The following is a 19,885-nucleotide window of genomic DNA, read 5'->3' on the forward strand; positions in this document are numbered from 1 at the left end:
TAAGTCTCTGGAATCAAGGCAGAATAAAGGCTGGCTTTCCAGGATTCTGATATTTTGGTGCACAGCAAATGCTCACTACTTTGGAACCAGCGAATATATTGTTACAGCAAACCTTGTGTGTACTTTCATTGCAAATTGACTTAGAAGCTTTAAATGCATTCTTCAAAGTAGTGTTGTGATGGTTTAGACAACAGCAACAAAGAAGAATCTGTCAAAGAATATAATACTTTCATTCCTACTTTACTATTAATGACATTCTTTCTTGTGGGATTTTATTCCTTGGGGCCAGCATACTTCCTTCCCATCCCAAAAGCCACATTCTCGACTTACAAGCTTGGCTAATTTGGTATTTCTTCAGGGGCAAATAAGCCACAGAAGAATGATGCTATAGGATGGTATGATAATCAGAGGATGCTTACTAGAATTCTGGGTTTGTTCCTAAAAGAGGAGAAGATTCTGATTTTGAATATTAAGTGAGGCCTTGTAGACCAGAAAGTGAAATAACCCAGGATCTGCTCAAGTCCCAGTGAAACAACTCTGAGGATCTGAGAATTGATGCAGAGGGAAAAAAAACCTATCAATCTCTGAGTGGTGCTGTGTGGGAGACACTGGGATAAAGGCCAGTATCAAATACAGAGTCACCATGGGCTCTTCTACTACAGCTCATGCACAGCATCTGTTTGGGGTCATATCTATTTGACTACAGAAAAGTTTATCACTAAGTGACTAGTTGATTGAGAACTATGCACCTTACCTGTGAAACGTCAAAATCTGCCTGGAGGTTTCCAGAGGCTAATCCACTGAGGAGGACAATTTCATTTTCTTTCGGCTGTTGGACATTCATGGAGTTAATGAGTTTTGGAAGGTCTGGTGAGACATTGAGCAGTTTCTGTGGGGTAAGACTTTGTTAGTTCAGAGGATTCTTTTATACTCCCAAACTATTCCATCTACAAAAATTATTTATTAGTTAGAATATAGATATATTAGCTGCTTAGTCTATAGATCCTTGTATCACAACTCCTGCACCTAAGACTCAAGGATCATTGTAGAAGAGTCAGGCAGAAAGACTGTGGAAGGAAGTGGAACAAGAAGTTTGCTGTGAGATTATTTCTCCTAGAAATGTCAGAGAAGCTACACCTATGAAGTGCCACCAACGTGACTGTCTAAACCTGACCTGAACAAGGATGGCACCAATAGATGTGCTGACAAGGAGAAAAAGCTCAGGTCTCAACCCTAGGCAGAGGACTGCAGGCAGCCATGGAATGTTGAGAGCAGGATAAATAGTATTCTCAGGGAAAAACCCAACTGTCTAATAACAAATAGTCATCCATGAAAGACATCACATACACACACACACACACACACACACACACTATATCACCACCACCATCAATCAAACAAGACCATGAATTTGAATGAGAACAGGCAGGTGTGCATGGGAGGAATTGAGGGATGAGAAGGAAACTAGGAAATGATTTAATTATATTATAAGCTCAAAATATAAAAATATTAAAATCCTTGAAATCTAGAAAAGAATCTGTTTCAAATTAGATGAGAAGAATAGAGCATTTAAGCTTGACTAAGCCTCTGACTTCAAGTTTTTCAAAGTGAAGTTTGACAATTCCTATTACACAATAGGAATAAACATTAGTTTGGAAATATTTTTTCCTCTTGCTAGCAATCTTCTATTCCCCTAAACTCAATAATAAAAAAATCATATCCAGTGCTGATTTTGCTTTGACTATGTTCTAAGCAGTTTGGTAAAGCCTGCATATGTGACATCCTATTCCATTTAATCCTGAACAGATTCCTATGTGAATGAGATGCCATAATTACTTTCGTGTAGTCATAACTAGCCTATGGCCTAGAAAATGGTAAGTTGCACCAATCATATCATCTGTGAAAGAAAATCCATAACTGGAAACTCTCTTAAGTCATTCTATAAATTATGGAAACACAGTTACTATGATGGGAATCTGCTTCTGCCCTCTCTGTCCTCTTTCTGAAGGACTCTACATACTAACTCCATTGAATAAAGCTACATGCACGATTCTCTGTGAAACCTTTAGAGCTACCCAGGGAACAATATTTGGAACCTGGTGAAAGTTTCTAGTGAATAATACCTGTGAATAACTTGATTCAACTATACCAAGGAAACATGTAGAAGCACTGAATAATCTCAGGTTCTGCATGCACTGTGACTGGGTCCTGAATCACTGTGTGCCTAGTATCAGTTAAGTGAGGCATGTGTGTATTGTTGTGTGATAATCCAATTGCAAACATGCTGTTTTATCAAATGAGGTAAAGCCTCTCAGTATTGGGCATGTAGTGACAAACTGTGACTTTACTTAAGTCCTTTCGTTGTACCACAGGCATGCTCAGCCTCTAAGGAACTGAACAGACATTCAAGAATTTAATGCAGTTACACCAGTTCTCAACCTTGAATGGGTCTGGGGAAGTTGGCTGCTATGAGGTGCAAAATATTCAAGCTCATGGTGTGGGTAAGACAATGAAAACACAGTTGAGATAAGACTTGGGCAAGATTTAATGAAAAGAATGGGAAAGAAGTAATCCTGGGAGCCAGGGGAAAGGGCTGGCTACCTTCACCCGAATTATAAGAAACCTAGGCAAAGGCATGCCAGACTGTGGTGTGAAAGTGAAGCAAGGACAGAAATAGTCACTTTAGGATGCTGACAGGCAAGGGGAGGTGCGTTCCTGAGCAGTTTTGCAGGCAGGGAAAAGTGGCTCTCAAACATACATACATACACACACACACATATATGTATATACACACATATATATACACACACATATATGTATATACACACATATACATACATGTATATACATATATATATATGTATATACATGTATGTATATGGGGCAACAGGTACAGAGCAAGGTTGAGGAAATGGGCAGTGATGAAACCATCTACGCTTCTACAGAGCACATCATAGATGACAGGGTCTAGCCTTCATCACAGGCTCCTGGAGGGCTCCAGGTCCAGGTATTACCTGTTGCAGGTTCTCTGTGCTGCAGGCATCCTTGTTTACATCCAGATTCACAAAGCAGACCTGAAAAAGAAAGCAAAACAATCAATTATGTGAAGAATCTATGCATCCTGTTATAATAAAAAGTTTCTAAAATACAGTTGTAGAAAGTTTTAAAGTCTTAAGAATTTTATGTAGCTTGACATAGAGACCATCACTTCGGTTTGGGGCTCTACAAAGATTGCCAGCCCCATTCTCGGTCTCAATTCTTATAGGAAATGCCTTCCTTTCAATGACCAACATAGTCAAACAATTCCTGGTTTTGCATGAGTTAGAGAATAATCTTCAGGTTTATGTTATTATCAAATCCCATGAAATAGAAAAGAAAATGAAAGAAACAAAGTAAAGAGCTTATAAATCATGAGTAATTTTCTACATTTCTCCCAGCACAATGTGTGATAATGGGTTCACACTCCCTGGGTACTGAGTTTATTTTAATTTATCTAGTTTTATTAAGGTTGCTTCTTAGTTGTTCATCTCAGATAAATGTCTAAATCAGTTAGTTTAAAATAATGGGTGCATTACTAAATATGAATTTCAAACAACATTGAAATAACTTACTCAAATTAAAATTTCTAATTTCCAGCATATTATACAGGTAGGTAAATATTATGAGCACTAGGGTGGGGTTGGAGAAAGGATTAAGGAAAAATTTCCAAGAGATAAATTTGGTTTAGGAAAGTTAGAAAAGTTCTTTTAGGCAGGGAGTGAGGAGGATGTCCATAGATAATAGGCATAGTGCTTGGAGATAAAACCCAGTGTCAGGTAACAGAGAAAGAGTTGATTGTAGCCCAGCCTTGGAGAAAAGGAAGTGCTAAAAATAAAATCATAGAATGATGATATCAAATGAGATGAGAGGAATGAAGTTTTATATCCCTCAAAATTTTTGAAATATTTTTATTCTTCACTCCTTGATTTGAATGTGTCAAACAGAGAACATCTTTAGAATTTTGATAAGATGTGTGATCTTATTAGATGCTTGCAGATCTGTGGAGCCTTCTGATCTCAGTTGGTTGATACAAGGTCATGGTTTCTCAGAATCCACTCTTTTCCTTTTGAGATTAAAAAAAAAAAAAAAAGGTCAACAATGGAAAGTCTTAGAAACCAGCATGGAACAGACTACCACTGCTCAGCTTCCAGACAAGAGATTTCCCCCAAGCTTTACAGGTTCACATGATCCCTGCATTGCATCATATGGTATAGTAGATACTTGTTGATTCAGCTCGTTGGTATCAGAGTGAGATAAGGCCATAAAATGCTCCTTCATTTTCATTCAAACCCTGTTTCCTCAGGGTTAAATGGAAAGTTGGGAGTCATGGGTCATGCGTCCCTTTGCAGATAATACATTGCATGCACAGTAGATGGAAATCAGAAAGGTTTCACGATTTAGAAACATTTGAGGATTCAAAGAGTAATTGGAACTTTGACCTTGGAAAATTTGTTCAATATCCATTAGCGCTCAGGGGTTTAATAACACACTATCAGCACTGCAGATGCTGAATTAATTTGATGATTCTCCACTCACCTTTAAAAAGGCCCATTGCCTTTCCTTTGTACATCACAAAATTCTCATTATCAAGTATCACAGTGGGAAAAGGCAGAACAGAGACCAACGAAAGCTATTTATGATAGTGATTATCTGCCCTCCAATACAAACTTCAGTTATAAAAAGACAAATTCATTCATCTGCTGTGGGGTGTGATATGACATTTTGCTGATGTATGTCAACAACCTGCTTAAATCTGGCATGGAATACTTTTGTTTCTGTATCTTTGTGGTAGGATATTGAGTAAGGATTTTAGGGCCTAATCTATAATATATAAACACACACATTATATACACACATACATATGTATATATTCACATATATGTACGCACATATATACTTCCTATATATACACACACACACACACACACACACACACACACACACACACACATATATATATATATACATTGTTAAGGGAAAATTTATTCAATAAAAAGAATAATAAGACATTATTAGGTATAAAAATAATTTTTTTGTAAATAAATTATCAGTAAAACTTAGGTGTAGGTACAGGGAAGATGGTTTAGTGGGCACACAGCTTGTAACACAAGCTTGAGTTCAAATCCAGAGACCAAATAATAGCTGGAATTGTCTTTAATTACCCCTTTCATTTAGCAGCAATTTTAGAAAAGTATCTTCCCCATGAAGAGTAAAGACATACCCAAGCCTTGTTTTCATATGGTCTAGTGACTGTTTTTCAGCTACTCAAATTCTTATTTATAAACCCTCTTACTGTTTTTTAGTTTAATTTCCATTTTAGTGGGGAGCTGTCAAATAGTTCCTTTCATGCCTGAATTATTACAGTTTTGCTGCTTTATAGGATTATTATGCTTTTTTGCTTTATAAACATAAGAACTTGGAGTAATTGTTGTGAGATTTTGATAAGTATGAGAAAAATGCATAGTTCATTTATAAGTATTGATGGTATGGTACTGGGTAAATTCCTTACCAGAGAGGACTTTGGGTTTGCTGAAAAACTATTTTGCGTTTATATTTTTCATACTGATGACTGGGAAATTTTACATATGCAAGCTCTGCTCACTTCAGTCTTGTGCTTGGAATTGTATTGAGAAATGGAGTATGTACCAACATGGATATGATCTCTGTTGGAGGCTGTGTGGGTCCAATACAGATAATTCTTTTCCCTAACTGGACTGGTACGGAGTTGCGAGGAATAATCAGACACAGTTTACATGGTCATGATGGAAGGGCATCTCAGGGTCTTTTCTCCTGATGATCTCCCAAAGATCTCCCTTGTTTATTCTCCAAACAGCTTATATATCATCACATAAATTGAGCAGGAAAACACATTAGGTTGTCTCCTAGGTAACAGGTGAATGACCTTTAATCACATCTGTATTCAACCTGTATGCTAGCTGTCACATAGGCATGAATTAGCATCTCTATAAGATATCCTTACAAAGATATCTTACAAAGAAAGAAGCAACAACTTCCTGACCACCCGCTTCAGCCAACACCTCTCCTCAGGCGATCTACATTTATAACAAAAGAGAAGGAGCAGCATATCCCGACTATTGTTAGTCAGAGACAGCTTGTCTGCAGAGCTATGTGACCATCTCAGACCAGGCCTATGGCTTTTGTGCCATCCAAAAATATGGGCCTACAATCTCTGATCTGACTCCATCATGGCATGGCTTTTGGTTTAGTTGTCCCCTTCTATAGTAAGAATATCCTTGAGAGCCATTCCTTCTTGCAGGTGGCTAGCAATTCTTTAAGTGTATATGGAATGTCCCAAAGCCACATAGAGTGTATCTCCTAACTATAACCCCATCCAATCTCTCTAGTGCCAGACCTCACAAATCATTTGCGAATGTTGCTTGTCTTTAGTCCAGGACCTTGGAAGTAGAACCTCTGCTTTTGCAAAGCACTTTGCAGGTGTACCCGTGGCAGTTTTACAGTTTTCTACTCCCTGTGGAAATGGCCCGTGTGACTGGACTGTTTACAAATCTAACTCCCTGTGACTTCAGGTCCTTTCCTTGGGACTCAGTCATCCATTCATGCTCTCCCCTAAGTAAGACTGCAAATCTCTATATAGAAGAGCTGGGAAATGGTAGGTATGGAGTAGCAAGCTTTGAGAGACTAAGTACTCATCCTCTCTGAGGTATATGGGTTTTGGCCTCTGTGCACAGAAGGCAGGTGCTTTTCTTGTTCTTGTGGAGTTAGGTATCTGGAAGGAGAACACACCGCTAAAATGACAAGCAACATTATAAGATAAGGCAAAGGTGAAGGAAGGGCGGTGTGGACTGGAAAAGGAAGATAGAAGCATAGGCTCAGTCACAAATGGTATCCCAGAGAAGATAAATTTGTAGCATGATTAATAAAAAACCCAGAGGCAGTTATTGGGGTTTAAACTGAAGGTCAGAAAAGCAAAAAATCAGTCACTGGCTCTTACCTCTACCTCTGTCCGAAATGGCCATCCTGCCTCCAGGAATCTCAGAATGAGACTCTGTCTGAAAGCTGTCTCTTCTCTTTTATTCCCCTAGTGCTGGGATTAAAGGCGTGCACCACTACCACCCAGTTTCTATGGCAAACTAGTGTGGTTACTTGGATTAAAGGTATGTGCCACCACTGCCTGGTCTGTAAGGCTGATCAGTGCAGCTGTTTTACTCTCCTATCATCAGGCAAGCTTTATTTATTAAACTACTAATGAAATATCACTACAGAGGTGAGCACAGGGGGAAAGTTCATATAATGAATGGATGACCTTTCCATGATTTACATCCACTGAACAATGATCCAGGGAGAGGCTTTGTATTCAGCTCTAGGGGAGGAGAATTCAGAGCGGTGAAGCCCAAAGAAAGAGGACTTCTGAGCAGAATTCCTTTCTTCTGACACAGTGGAAACTCCGGGCGTCGGTTGGCATTTTAAAGGAGTTGAGTGAAAGAGGAAACCGACATTTCATGTTGCACTCATTGCATCGTAAGTGCTGAGAGAGCGCTGGATGTTTCCCAACTGGACAGCTTGTAGCTTGTGGTGGGAACATTTGGTAAGGAGAAGGTAAAATAAAGTTCCATGAGGGCATTGTTAGACTCGTTCTGTGTGAATAAACTAGAAAAGTCAAGGTTTTTTTTTTTTTTTTTTGTGCTCCAATTCTGCAGGCTAGAGAATGCTTTGCAGCAGTGATGGTGTCAGGGGCTGTGGCTGCAGTAGATACCAGCTAGTGGACAATAGAGGCTCAACTTCCTTGCTGGCTCATCTCCTTACTTGATCAGATGCTACAGAGCTCTCAAGCAAAATACCTGAGTGAACAAATATAAGTATGCTACGTGAGCCCAGGAAGGATCTGGCAAAAGGTGGTTGTGTTTACAGAATTTCTGTTTCATTGAATATGGTCTATCTTCCGTGGTTCTTAATCAGGACCAAGGCACTGCTCCTCAGCTGTGTTTTCAGTTCTTATCACAAACTCAGGTTTGTCACTTGGTAGATGCTTAGTAAATTCTTTCTTTTTAAATGATTTATTGTTGTGTGTGTGTGTGTGTGTGTGTGTGTGTGTGTGTGTATACAACTGAGAGAGTTTGGGTGCCCCTGGAAGCCAGAGTAGGGTGTTGAATCATCTACTCTTGGATTTTCAGGCAATTCTGAACTGTATGTGGGTGATGAAGACTAAACTCTGCTCCCTTGAAAGAGCAGCAAGTGTTCTTAACTGCTAAGCAATCTTCCGGCCCAGTGTGAATGGATTAATGGATGAAGTGGAAGCCATCTCTCAAGTGGTAAGAATACCTACCAGAGGGGGCAGAAACCATGTCAGTCAATTCTCCTGATTATGTGATGAACTAAAGTGGCCTCAGCAGAGTAACAATGACAGAGAAAAATGGTGGACACCTCAAAGGAGAATTAACTGGAGGCACATTAATCTAGCAACTGGCAATGGCGTAAAGTACTTAGACTAGCTTTACCTTTCTGCATGTGAAGATTTGCTAAAGACACAGGCACAGCAAACAAGAAACTATACGAGAACAATAATTGGCAACGAGGAGACAGTAAAAGCAGTAATGTTTTTCTTGGAACTCCAGCTCCTTTCTCTTCATGTAAAATGCATTTGCTTGTGTCTGTGCGAGTTCTTTGTTATATCTGCTGCTTGCAATTGGCTGAAGCAGATGGAAACTCATGGTCCCAAGGGAGCTCAGATCCTGCCCACCTGAGCATGCTCAGCAGGGCTGCCTCTGTGGTTGGACTCTGAAGGTTGTATTCACAAGCCGTTCCATTGTCTCTTAAATTGTCCTTATGTTCTTGTCAGTGTTAGTACAGAAATTGTAGGAATAAATGTCAGCAAGAAAATGATCTCATGCTATGATCTGATCTCTCTATAGAAAAACTATAAATGTTCATAGACAATATCCTGTTTCTTAGTGTGAATTTAGACAAACAATCTCAATTATATTGTGCATGTGTGTGTATGCACAGTGAACATAATATTGATTTTTCCTGTTTTTGTATGCCTTTCCCATTGAAACAGGGTCTTTTAATGAACCTGGAACTTTCCTTTCTTTCCAGTGTTAAGCACCTTGATCCTGACCCTCCCACACCTTAATTCTTTTCCAGCCTCAGAAATGGGATTACAGGCTTATAGCCATGCCTGTGAAATTTGTTGTCTAGTATGTAGTTGTGTGTCTTGGGGCAGGTGCAGTGAAAAACTGATAAACCTGATGTGAGAAAGAGGTGACATTAAGATGTATTCAAATTATTCAGGGCCTTGAGTACCAGCTTCAGCACCCCCATAGGGTCCAACTAGGATTCATTATGGCAAGCAAAAACGTGGCTCATTGGATCTGAGGATAAATTGCATAAACTCATGTACGCTACCTCTACATGCTCTTTATTACTTTAAGTGAAGAAGGAGTGAGAAGAAGAAGACAGGGAAGAGGCCATCTCTGTTTAGGTGGAAGTTTCATCCCAAGACCCCTCCCTGGGAGTTGCCTCAGTCCAGACTCTACCTCTGAGAAAGCCCACAAAATGATGACCCCTCCCCAGAGATGCTCAAGACCACTCCCACTGGGTATTTAAATTGCCCCCTCCCAGAATAAACTCGTGGTTATCCAGTCTTTTTTCCAGGTCTCATCTCTGGGGGGTGGGTAGGGCTTGAAGACCGCTAGGGAGCATTGGTATCCATTAAAATTCAGTTTGATTTGAATCATTGTGTCAGTAGAGGTTTATCAAGGTGCAGAAACTTTTCTTCTGGAGATCCCACCAAGGGGGCTGTTCTTCCCACCAGCCCAGAGCCACGTGTTGGGACACCACCTTCCCCTGCACCTGCTGTCCAGCAGGCTAAGATTGGCTTCCTCTGGGTAAGTTTCGATTTTCAAGTCATTGCCTTTAGAGGTCATACAATTTTTGGGCTGTCCTGTTGAAGACACAGTTGTGCCAGGTGTCCAACCTGACCAGGACAAGGACCTGCCTTGTCCTCTGAGGTTCCTTTGTCAGGAGATGTCCTTTCAAGACATTTCTCACACCACTCTGGTTTTTTGACCCAAAGTCTACCTACTACAGTGGATGTATTGCCTTTAAGCTTTGGGTTTGGACTTGCAAAACCGGTACTTAACAAATTTGAGGTCTGATCCTCAAATGCCCTTGGGCTGCATTTTACAAAATCTCTTTAAATTGGAACCATATGTCCTTAGTGCCTAAAATTTTTGCCAACATGTAAACAAGTAAACAACCCCCCATGTGCCCGTGGTTTCTGGATGTTGTGCTCCAGCTCCCCTTCCCCATCCCACTCCCTGCATCCTGGCATGTAATCTGGTCATGCTGGGATTCTCCCTACAATGGATCCACTCCCCCTGTCCTTACCCTCTGAGCTGCACAGGTGTTCTGTCCTTAATGGGATCACCCATGTACTCACCTAGCTTCAGCAGCCTACTCCAAAATTTTTAAGTTGGTCAACTGACACAGGCTCCTAAAAATGTTTCCTTAGTTTGTTAATATATATGTATGAATAATGTGGCTATAGCATGCTTGTTTTATATCTGTGTGTGTATGTGTGCTTGTTTTAAAATCTGTAAAACCTGTAACTCAAAAAAATATATAAACTCTGGAAAAATACAAACACTTGGATAGCTGCCATTTTTCATAAAGGTAAAAGTAAAAACCTCAGTGCCATCTTTGGTAAGAGTATCCATGTGTGCTAGTCTGACCAAGGAGACGTTCTATGTCCAATATGCATGGGTTTATTAAAATAGTCCTGCTACTCTTCTTCCCTCTACTGACACTGCTAAGCTGTAGCTGATTGGGTAAACTTTATGCCCAAATTTAACTTATGTTTAATTTAGATATATCTGATAGGTAATGGTACCCTGATTCTCAAGTGCCTTTACAGATGTGAGAGTATGGCATTTAACAAAAGAGTTTCTTATGATAGAGAGACATGCCAGCTCCTGAAGCATCCTATAGCTCCTCCAAGAAGACGCATGGGTGCAGAAGGCCTTTTGCCTGGAGGCTTGCCTTTGGGTATGGCAAAGCCACCCACACAGCAAAAAGCTGCCGTTCACCTCATTAGCTTCCTGGACACTACACTGGGGGATAGATTGGCTCATCCTGCCAAGACAGGTAGACTAAACCCTACCCCTACAGAAAAATCTTCAGGCCTCCTGGACTCAGCAGCTAAAGGCAAATACTGCTTCTAAGACTAGTATTAGCCAAAGACCACGGAGAGAGTTCGGATTGCCTGTATAGCTAAAACTGTCTCAATTCTGCTCATTTTTTTATCCCTGTCAAATCTGTCTGATGCCATTTGATGACTTAAGGTACCGGTAGTTCATTACTTCATTTGTTAAGTTTCCTCTTAAAAATATAAATAGGTGTGCCTCTTTCATGGGCTTTATAGTCCATAATTAACAGGTTTTAGATGTATTTTCAGAGGTTCAGAAGTTGTCTTCTAAAATGTTGATGCCCTTTTAACCTAAAGCAACAGTTTTTTGTTATGACACCAAGATGTAAATCTGTTCCAGCTGTCTTACAGATACCTGCAGGTTCCTGGGAAAAGTTCTGCTGCTGTATCAAGAAATCTGATCTGGTAAAAACTAACAGTCTCCAGAGCCTGTTATAATCCCATGTATTTTTTAGCATATTTTACAGGTCACTCCTCCTGCCTGGGTCAAGACCATTTTATAAAGGGCTCTTCAAATAACACCAGCATCTATACTAGTTCTTAAAATTTCACCATTGGTACCACCTCTCCTGGCTCAAATGGACACCTACCCAGCAACTAAAATCTGGATTTAAAGGACATATCTGCTCTTGTGTCTCAGTCATCCACCCTTGCCTCCCCTATGCAACCAGGGCACTTCTCTGTCCCATTCTTTCTGGCAGTTAATGACCCTTATGGCTAGCCTCATTCATAAGGCTGATAATAACTATTTTTTCTTCTAGTCACCTGCCTTCTTATCTCCCTCATGGAACAGATGCCTAAAGTCTCCAGGATGGCAGTTAACCAGATGCCTCTCCAGCCACATCTCTCACTGTGCATGATCCCACAAGCGAACTCCCAACTCTCACCTCTCCCACCTTACCCAATGCCTGCAGGAAGTACTCAGACTTGAGCTGGTGCCCCTATACCCAAAGAGTCGGGGATGTTTAGGCGAAAGTTCCATCCCAAAACTCTCCCCTGGGGGTTGCCTCAGTCCAGATTCCACCTCTGAGAAAGCCCTGTAAACAGTAACCCCTCCCCAGAGATGCTCAAGACCACTTCCACAGGGTATTTAAACTGCTCCCCAGAGAACAAACACATTGTTTTCCAGTGTTCCTTCTTGTTCTCATCTCTGGGGGACTGGAAGGCCACCTGAAAGCATTCATATCCATTTAACCAGTTTTTTTTCTAATTCAGTTTGATTTGATCTGGTTTGGATTACTGTGTCAGCAGAGAGGTTTATTGGGGTGCAGAAACTTTTCAATTTCCAGCAGGTTTATAGTTTTTACAGACATGGTTTAAAAAATTCCATGGGCAAAACAATGATAATACGCATATCAAAATCACAAAAAGGGCAGGTACAACCTAATAAAGCAGCACTCCAGGAAGAGGTTGACACCACCCAGGAAAGAGCCAGCTTCTGAGGAGAAATACCTGACATTCCAAATCCTTAGATAAAGTTACTAAATGTCTCTGAATCCTGGACTCACCCACACCCAGACCTGTCTGTCTGGCGAGGGCAGTGTCTTCCTATCCTTTTGAAATTCCGATGTGGTCTGTCAGGAGGTATAATTTTGGGGGATTGACTCTATATAAAATTGACTGTTAAAACAAAGAGTGAATGTTATGGCTCTAAGGCCTCATGTTGTGGGGAATAGAAAGGTCATTCCGTTGCTCAGGCCGAAGTTACACTGCTGATGTATTTTGGAAATGAATCCCGTGTGAAAAGAGGAATCAAGCCTTCATAAGGTTTTTAAAGATTTGATGCTTTCTTTCTTCCATTGTATACTTTTAGCTCCTTTATCGAAAATGAGGTGTTCAAAGGTTTGTGGGTTAGAATCTGGGTCTTCTATACGACTCCATTGGTCGACTTCTCTGTTTTTATACCAATATCAAGCTGTTTTCAATACTGTAGCTCTGTAGTAGAGTTTGAAGTCAGGGATGGTAATGCCTGCAGAAGTTCCTTTATTATATAAGACTGTTTTGGCTATCCTGGGTTTTTTGTTTTTCCATATAAAGTTGATTATTGTCCTCTCAAGATCTGTGAAGAATTTTGATGGGACCTTGATGGGGATTGCATTGAATCTATAAATTGCCTTTGGTAGAATTGCCATTTTTACTATGTTGATCCTCCCAATCCAAGAGCAAGGGAGATCTTTCCACTTTCTGGTATCCTCTTCAATTTCTTTCTTCAGTTCCTTAAAGTTCTTGTCAAATAGATCTTTCACTTCCTTGGTTAGAGTTACCCCAAGATATTTTATGCTATTTGTGGCTATCGTGAAAGGTGATGCTTCTCTGATTTCCCTCTCTGCTTCCATATCCTTTGTGTATAAGAGGGCGACTGATTTTTTGGAGTTGATCTTGTATCCTGCCACATTACTAAAGGTGTTTATCAGCTTTAGGAGTTCTTTGGTGGAGTTTTTGGGGTCACATATGTACACTTTCATATCATCTGCAAATAATGAAAGTTTAACTTCTTCCTTTCCAATTTGAATCCCCTTGATCCCCTTATGTTGTCTTATTGCTATTGCTAAAACTTCAAGCACTATATTGAAGAGGTATGGAGAGAGTGGACAGCCTTGCCGTGTTCCTGATTTTAGTGGGATGGCTTTGAGTTTCTCTCCGTTTAGTTTGATGTTAGCTGTCGGTTTGCTGTAAATAGCTTTTATTATATTTAGGTATGACCCTTGTATCCCTATTCTCTCCAAGACTTTTATCATAAAGGGATGCTGAATTTTGTCAAAAGCTTTTTCAGCATCTAATGAAATGATCATATGATTTTTTTTCTTTCAGTTTATTTATATGATGGATTACATTGATAGATTTTCATATGTTGAACCAGCCCTGCTTCTCTGGGATGAAGCCTACTTGATCATTATGGATAATTTTTCTAATGTGTTCTTGAATACATTTTGCCGGTATTTTGTTGAGTATTTTTGCGTCGATGTTCATGAGTGAGATTGGCCTGTAATTCTCTTTCTTGGTTGAGTCTTTGTGTGGTTTTGGTATCAGAGTGACTGTAGCTTCATAAAAGGAATTTGGCAATGACTCTTCTGTTTCTATATTGTGAAACACATTAAGGAGTATAAGTATCAGCTCTTCTTGGAAATTCTGGTAGAATTCCGCATTGAAACCATCTGGTCCTGGGCTTTTTTTGGTAGGGAGGTTTTTGATGACAGCTTCTAATTCTTCGCGACTAACAGGACTATTTAGATTGTTCACCTGGTCCTGGTTTAACTTTGGTATATGGTATTTATCTAAAAATTGACCCATATCTATCACCATGCACAAAACTCAAGTCCAAATGGATCAAAGACCTCAGTATCAGTCCGAGCACACTGAACCTGATAGAAGAGAAATTGGGAGGTACCCTACAACAGATGGGCACAGGCGATCGTTTCCTATGTATAACCCCAGCAGCACAGACATTAAGGGCAACATTGAATAAATGGGGCCTACTAAAACTGAGAAGCTTCTGTAAAGCAAAGGACACTGTCACTAAGACAAAAAGGCAACCCACTGACTGGGAGAAGATCTTCACCAACCCCGCAATAGACAAAGGTCTGATCTCCAAAATATATAAAGAACTCAAGAAACTAGACTTTAAAATGCTAATTAACCCAATTAAAAAATGGGGCACTGATCTGAACAGAGAATTCTCAACAGAAGAAGTTCAAATGGCCAAAAGACACTTAAGGTCATGCTCAACCTCCTTAGCGATCAGGGAAATGCAAATCAAAACAACTTTGAGATATCATCTTACACCTGTCAGATTGGCTAAAATCAAAAACACCAATGATAGCCTCTGCTGGAGAGGTTGTGGAGGAAGGGGTTCCCTCATCCATTGCTGGTGGGAATGCAAACTTGTGCAACCACTTTGGAAAGCAGTGTTTCGTTTTCTCAGGGAATTTGGGATCAACCTACCCCTGGACCCAGCAATACCACTCTTGGGAATATACCCAAGAAAGGCCTTATCATACAACAAAAGTATATGCTCTACGATGTTCATAGCAGCATTGTTTGTAATAGCCAGAACCTGGAAACAACCTAGATGCCCTTCAATGGAAGAATGGATGAAGAAAGTGTGGAATATATACACATTAGAGTACTACTCAGCGGTAAAAAACAATGACTTCTCAAATTTTGCATGCAAATGGATGGAAATAGAAAATACTATCTTGAGTGAGGTAACCCAGACCCAAAAAGATGAAGATGGGATGTACTCAATCATAATTGGTTTCTAGCCATAAATAAAGGTCAGTGAGTCTATAATTTGATATCCCAAAGAAGCTAAATAAGAAGGTGAACCCAAAGAAAAACATATAGCTATCCTACTGGGTAGGGGAAGTAGACAAGATTGCCAGGCAAAAAATCGCGATCTTTAGGGTGGGTGGGAGGGGGGGTAAGGGGAGATGGGGAGAGAAAAGTGAGAAGGGGAGGATGGGGAGAACTTGAGGCAATGGGATGATTGGGATAAAGGAAGGTTGGATAGGGGAGCAGGGAAGCACATATCTTAATTAAGGGAGCCATCTTAGGGTTGCGAAGAGACTTGGACCTAGAGCGGCTTCAAGGTGCCCAAGGCAAGGTCCCCAGTTAGTTCCTGGGGCAGCTGAAGATAGGGAACCTGAAATGATCCTATCCTATAGCCATACTGATGAATATTTTGCATATCACCATATTCATTCATTTGGCGATGGATGGAAATAGAGACAGAGACCCACACTGGAGCACTGGACTGAGCTCCCAAAGTCCCAATGAGGAACAGAAGGAGGGAGAAGATGAGCAAGGAAGACAGGACCAAGAGGGGTGCACCCACCGACGGAGACAGTGGGGCTGATGTATGGGGAGCTTACCAAGGCCAGCTGGACTGTGACTGAAAAAGCATGGGATAAAACCGGACTCTCTGAACATGGCGGACAATGAGGGCTGCTGAGAAGCCAAGGACAATGGCACTGGGTTTTGATCCTACTACATGTTCTGGCTTTGTGGGAGCCTAGCCAGTTTGGATGTTCACCTTCCTAGACCAGGACGGAGGGGGGAGGACTTTGGACTTTCCACAGGGCAGGGAACCCTGACTGCTCTTCAGACTTGAGAGGGAGGGGGATAGGAGGGGGAGAGGAGTGGGGAGACGGGGAGAGGAGTGGGGGGAGGGGGGAGGAGTGGGAGGCTGGGAGGAGGCAGGAAATCTTTTTTCTCAATAAAAAAAAAAGAAAAAAAGAAAAAAAAAAGATTTGACTGTGACTTTTTCAAAAATCAAGTGTTCTCGAGATTTCTGTCTGGTGCTCCAATGTGGGTCTTTGTCTCTGTCTCCTTTCATCGCCTGATGAAGGTTAATATTCAGGAGGATGACTATATGTTTTTCTTTGGGTTCCCCTTCTTATTTAGCTTCTCTAGGATCACGAATTATAGTCTCAATGTCCTATATTTATGGCTAGAAACCAAATATGAGTGAGTACATCCCATGTTCCTCTTTTTGGGTCTGGCTTACCTTACTCAGGATAGTGTTTTCTATTTCCATCCATTTGCATGCAAAATTCAAGAAGTCATTGTTTTTTACTGCTGAGTAGTACTCTAATGTGTATATATTCCATACTTTCTTCATCCATTCTTCTGTTGAAGGGCATCTAGGTTGTTTCCAGGTTCTGGCTATTACAAACAATTCTGCTTTGAACATAGTTGAGCATATACTTTTGCTGTATGTTAGGGCATCTCTTGGGTATATTCCCATGAGTGGTATTGCTGGGTCCAGGGGTAAGTTGATCCTGAATTTCCTGAGCAGAAGGAGAGAGAGCAGGAGCAAGGAACTCAGGACCGCAAGGGGTGCACCCACACACTGAGACAATGGGGATGTTCTATTGGGAACTCACCAAGGCCAGCTGGCCTGGGTCTGAAAAAGCATGTGAGCAAACCGGACTCGTTGAACATAGCAGACAATGAGGACTACTGAGAACTCAAGAACAATGGCAATGGGTTTTTGATCCTACTGCACGTACTGGCTTTGTGGGAGCCTAGGCAGTTTGGATGCTCACCTTATTAGACCTGGATGGAGGTGGGTGGTCCTTGGACTTCCCACAGGGCAGGGAACCCTGATTGCTCTTTGGGCTGACGAGGGAGGGGGACTTGATTGGGGGAGGGGGAGGAAAATGGGAGGTGGTGGCAGGGAGGAGGCAGAAATCTTTAATAAATAAATAAAATAAAAAATGAATGATTAAAAATGAAAAAAAAATCAAGTGTTTTCACAACTCTCCTGAAATGAGTTCTCTATGTGGATGTGTATGTATAAACTTCCCATGGATTTGTCTGGCAGGTCTGCCAACTGTACATTTACTGAATTATACTTGTGGGCACCAATATCAAACAATGTAATAGAAAATATTTTATTGAACTACAGATCATGACAACTTTTGTGAGGTAAATGTATTTTACAGATGAAGTCAGATGAAACCAGTAATGTCATATCAGGTTAAAAATGAGTTTGAACTTGGGATTTAATTGGGAACACATAAGAAGAACTGGTGATGGCAGTCAGTATTAAATATACACCGTGTATGAACAGCTTTAGGTTGCTTTGTATTAATTCCAGCCAACATTTTAGACTATTCAGACAGGCAAATGAAACAGTAAGCAGAAACCACTCTGCTGTGTATTCAGCATGAGCAATCACTGGCAGAAAGCTAGACACCAGGGACTTTAGCCAGAAGACAGAATCTTTGACTTTCCCTGCTAATAATGTTTCCATGTTTCTTGAAGTCAGCTAAAACCTTTATTCATATAGAGTTGGTTCTTATGAACAGTTCAGTAAAAGTAGGGTGTCAAATTGTCTTTATAATTTAGACATTTGAATGTTGTTTATGATCAAACATATACTTAGGGTTTATTTTTGAAGACAACCAGCTCTTTTCAGCTGCTTTGAACAATGCAACCATCTGCCCATGGAGCTATGACAAGATCCCTTAATTTGACAGTATCAAAATGCTGATCCCTACAATGCTTTCAAAGAAAGAAAACTGTCTGTCTTCTTCCTGCAAGCAAAAGACGTCTGATAGATGCAGGATCCTGGTTCCAATTTATCTTCTTAAAATGTCCCATTTTCTCTGATTAGTAGTTTAGGCTGATGATACTAAAAGGAATGCTTTTCCTTCAGGGTCGGCATGCTGTCATTTTGTCAGCCATTCTGGGACACACTTGACTCTTTGGGACAATATTGTATTTCTATACAGTTATCACTTCAACATAATTGTGGCAATCATAACAGAATGCAAGTTGTATTTACACTCAAGGCTGTCAAACTTCTCTGCCTCCTTGAATTGTCTAAGTTTTAAAAATGTATTTGAAATGTTTTTTGAAGAGGTATTTGAGCAGTTTGTGATGAGACACACAGTAGAATCTATAGACAATTAAAAAACAGATATTTCAACTAATCATACATAAAATCAGTTTTACTTGTAGTTTAAAAAATATTTTTTGAGAAGGGATTTTAGGAGATCTGCTTGAAAATTTTGCTCTGTGCATATACAAATAAAGTGGGAAGAGAGGATGGAGGACATGGCTCTGTGTTAAGAGAATTTGCTCTTCAGTCATGAAGACCTGAGTTCAAATACCAAGCACTCACCTACAAAAATCCAGACATGGCTGCTTGTCTCTACAACCCTTGAAGTGTAAGAAGGAAATGGACAGATCCAACGAGTTTTCTTATCTGCCGACCTAGCCAAAATGGCAAGGTTGGCTCACCGAAGGACCGTGTCTCATAGCAGAGAGCAACAGATCAAGGTACAAGGCATCTTCCATTGGCTTTAATATATTGTTTTTTATCCTCAGAAGAAACTATTAATTGGCAGCCAAGTGTCATTTTTCACAATATTCTTTCCATAGTCATAAGCAGCTACACAACTATTTTATGTCTTTCATAGAGTTGTCTATCCTGGACATTTAATGTCATTGCAAATACACAATATGTGGCTTTATTATAATTGGCTAGCATAATGTCTTTTAGTTCAACTGCACCAAGAGTGTATCAGTAGTTCATTAGATTTTGCTGCAGACTAATATTTCATTGTGAAGAACTATCCATTTTACATGTCCATTCTTAGAGACCTTGTTTCTTTTCAAGGGAATACTTATTTATCAAAACTTTTTTTGGGAGAGAATTTGGGAAACTTAAGATGACCTTTCTATGGTGTAATCCTCAGCTTGGCTGTGAGACTCTTGGTATCTCTTCCTACTGAAAGGTTTGCTCTTAACAAAGGATACCCAAGGACAATGTGGGAAGTAGTGAATCAAATCCTGTTGGGAACTGGAGGTACTTGGAAGCTTTACTTGTAAAGAAAAAAAAAAGCATGTGATAGATATAGCTCCACCTTGCTCATATTTTTCTCCCTAGAGGTTATTTAGACTACTAACATACAAATAGGTTTAGTAGGTTTTCTTTACTCTTGAGTCTTGCTCTAGACTAGTGCATATTAAGAAAAGCCAATCAGTTATTAAGTAAATGAATTAACATAGACACCTGGATGATGTTGAGCAGCCTTATATTCTGCAACAAAATATCAGTTATTTTTGTTCAAGATGATTTCTTTCCAGGCATGATGGTGACCCCCTGCACTCCCTATACTCTAGCCTAGGCTACATAGCAGTATGATGAAG

General features: G+C 40.3%; 1 protein-coding gene across 4 annotated transcripts in view; it reads right to left on the reverse strand.

Annotated features, from left to right (window-relative positions):
• LOC121447007 (SPHK1 interactor, AKAP domain containing) overlaps nucleotides 1–19,885 on the reverse strand; it is a 153,963-nt gene that overhangs the window by 38,407 nt on the left and 95,671 nt on the right. For 3 of the 4 annotated variants that reach the window (XM_041649980.1, XM_041649981.1, XM_041649978.1), the window contains 2 exons: nucleotides 3,015–3,074; nucleotides 755–889 (listed from right to left, as the gene is read on the reverse strand). In XM_041649980.1, the coding sequence (XP_041505914.1) occupies nucleotides 755–889; nucleotides 3,015–3,074 (195 nt within the window). The remainder of the gene's footprint in view (nucleotides 1–754; nucleotides 890–3,014; nucleotides 3,075–19,885) is intronic. The other variant, XM_041649982.1, reaches the window with a different exon arrangement.

Source organism: Microtus oregoni, unplaced genomic scaffold, assembly GCF_018167655.1.
Source record: "Microtus oregoni isolate MIOR12 unplaced genomic scaffold, Mior012 000004F_ref0000308, whole genome shotgun sequence".
Classification (NCBI taxonomy): Eukaryota; Metazoa; Chordata; class Mammalia; order Rodentia; family Cricetidae; genus Microtus; species Microtus oregoni.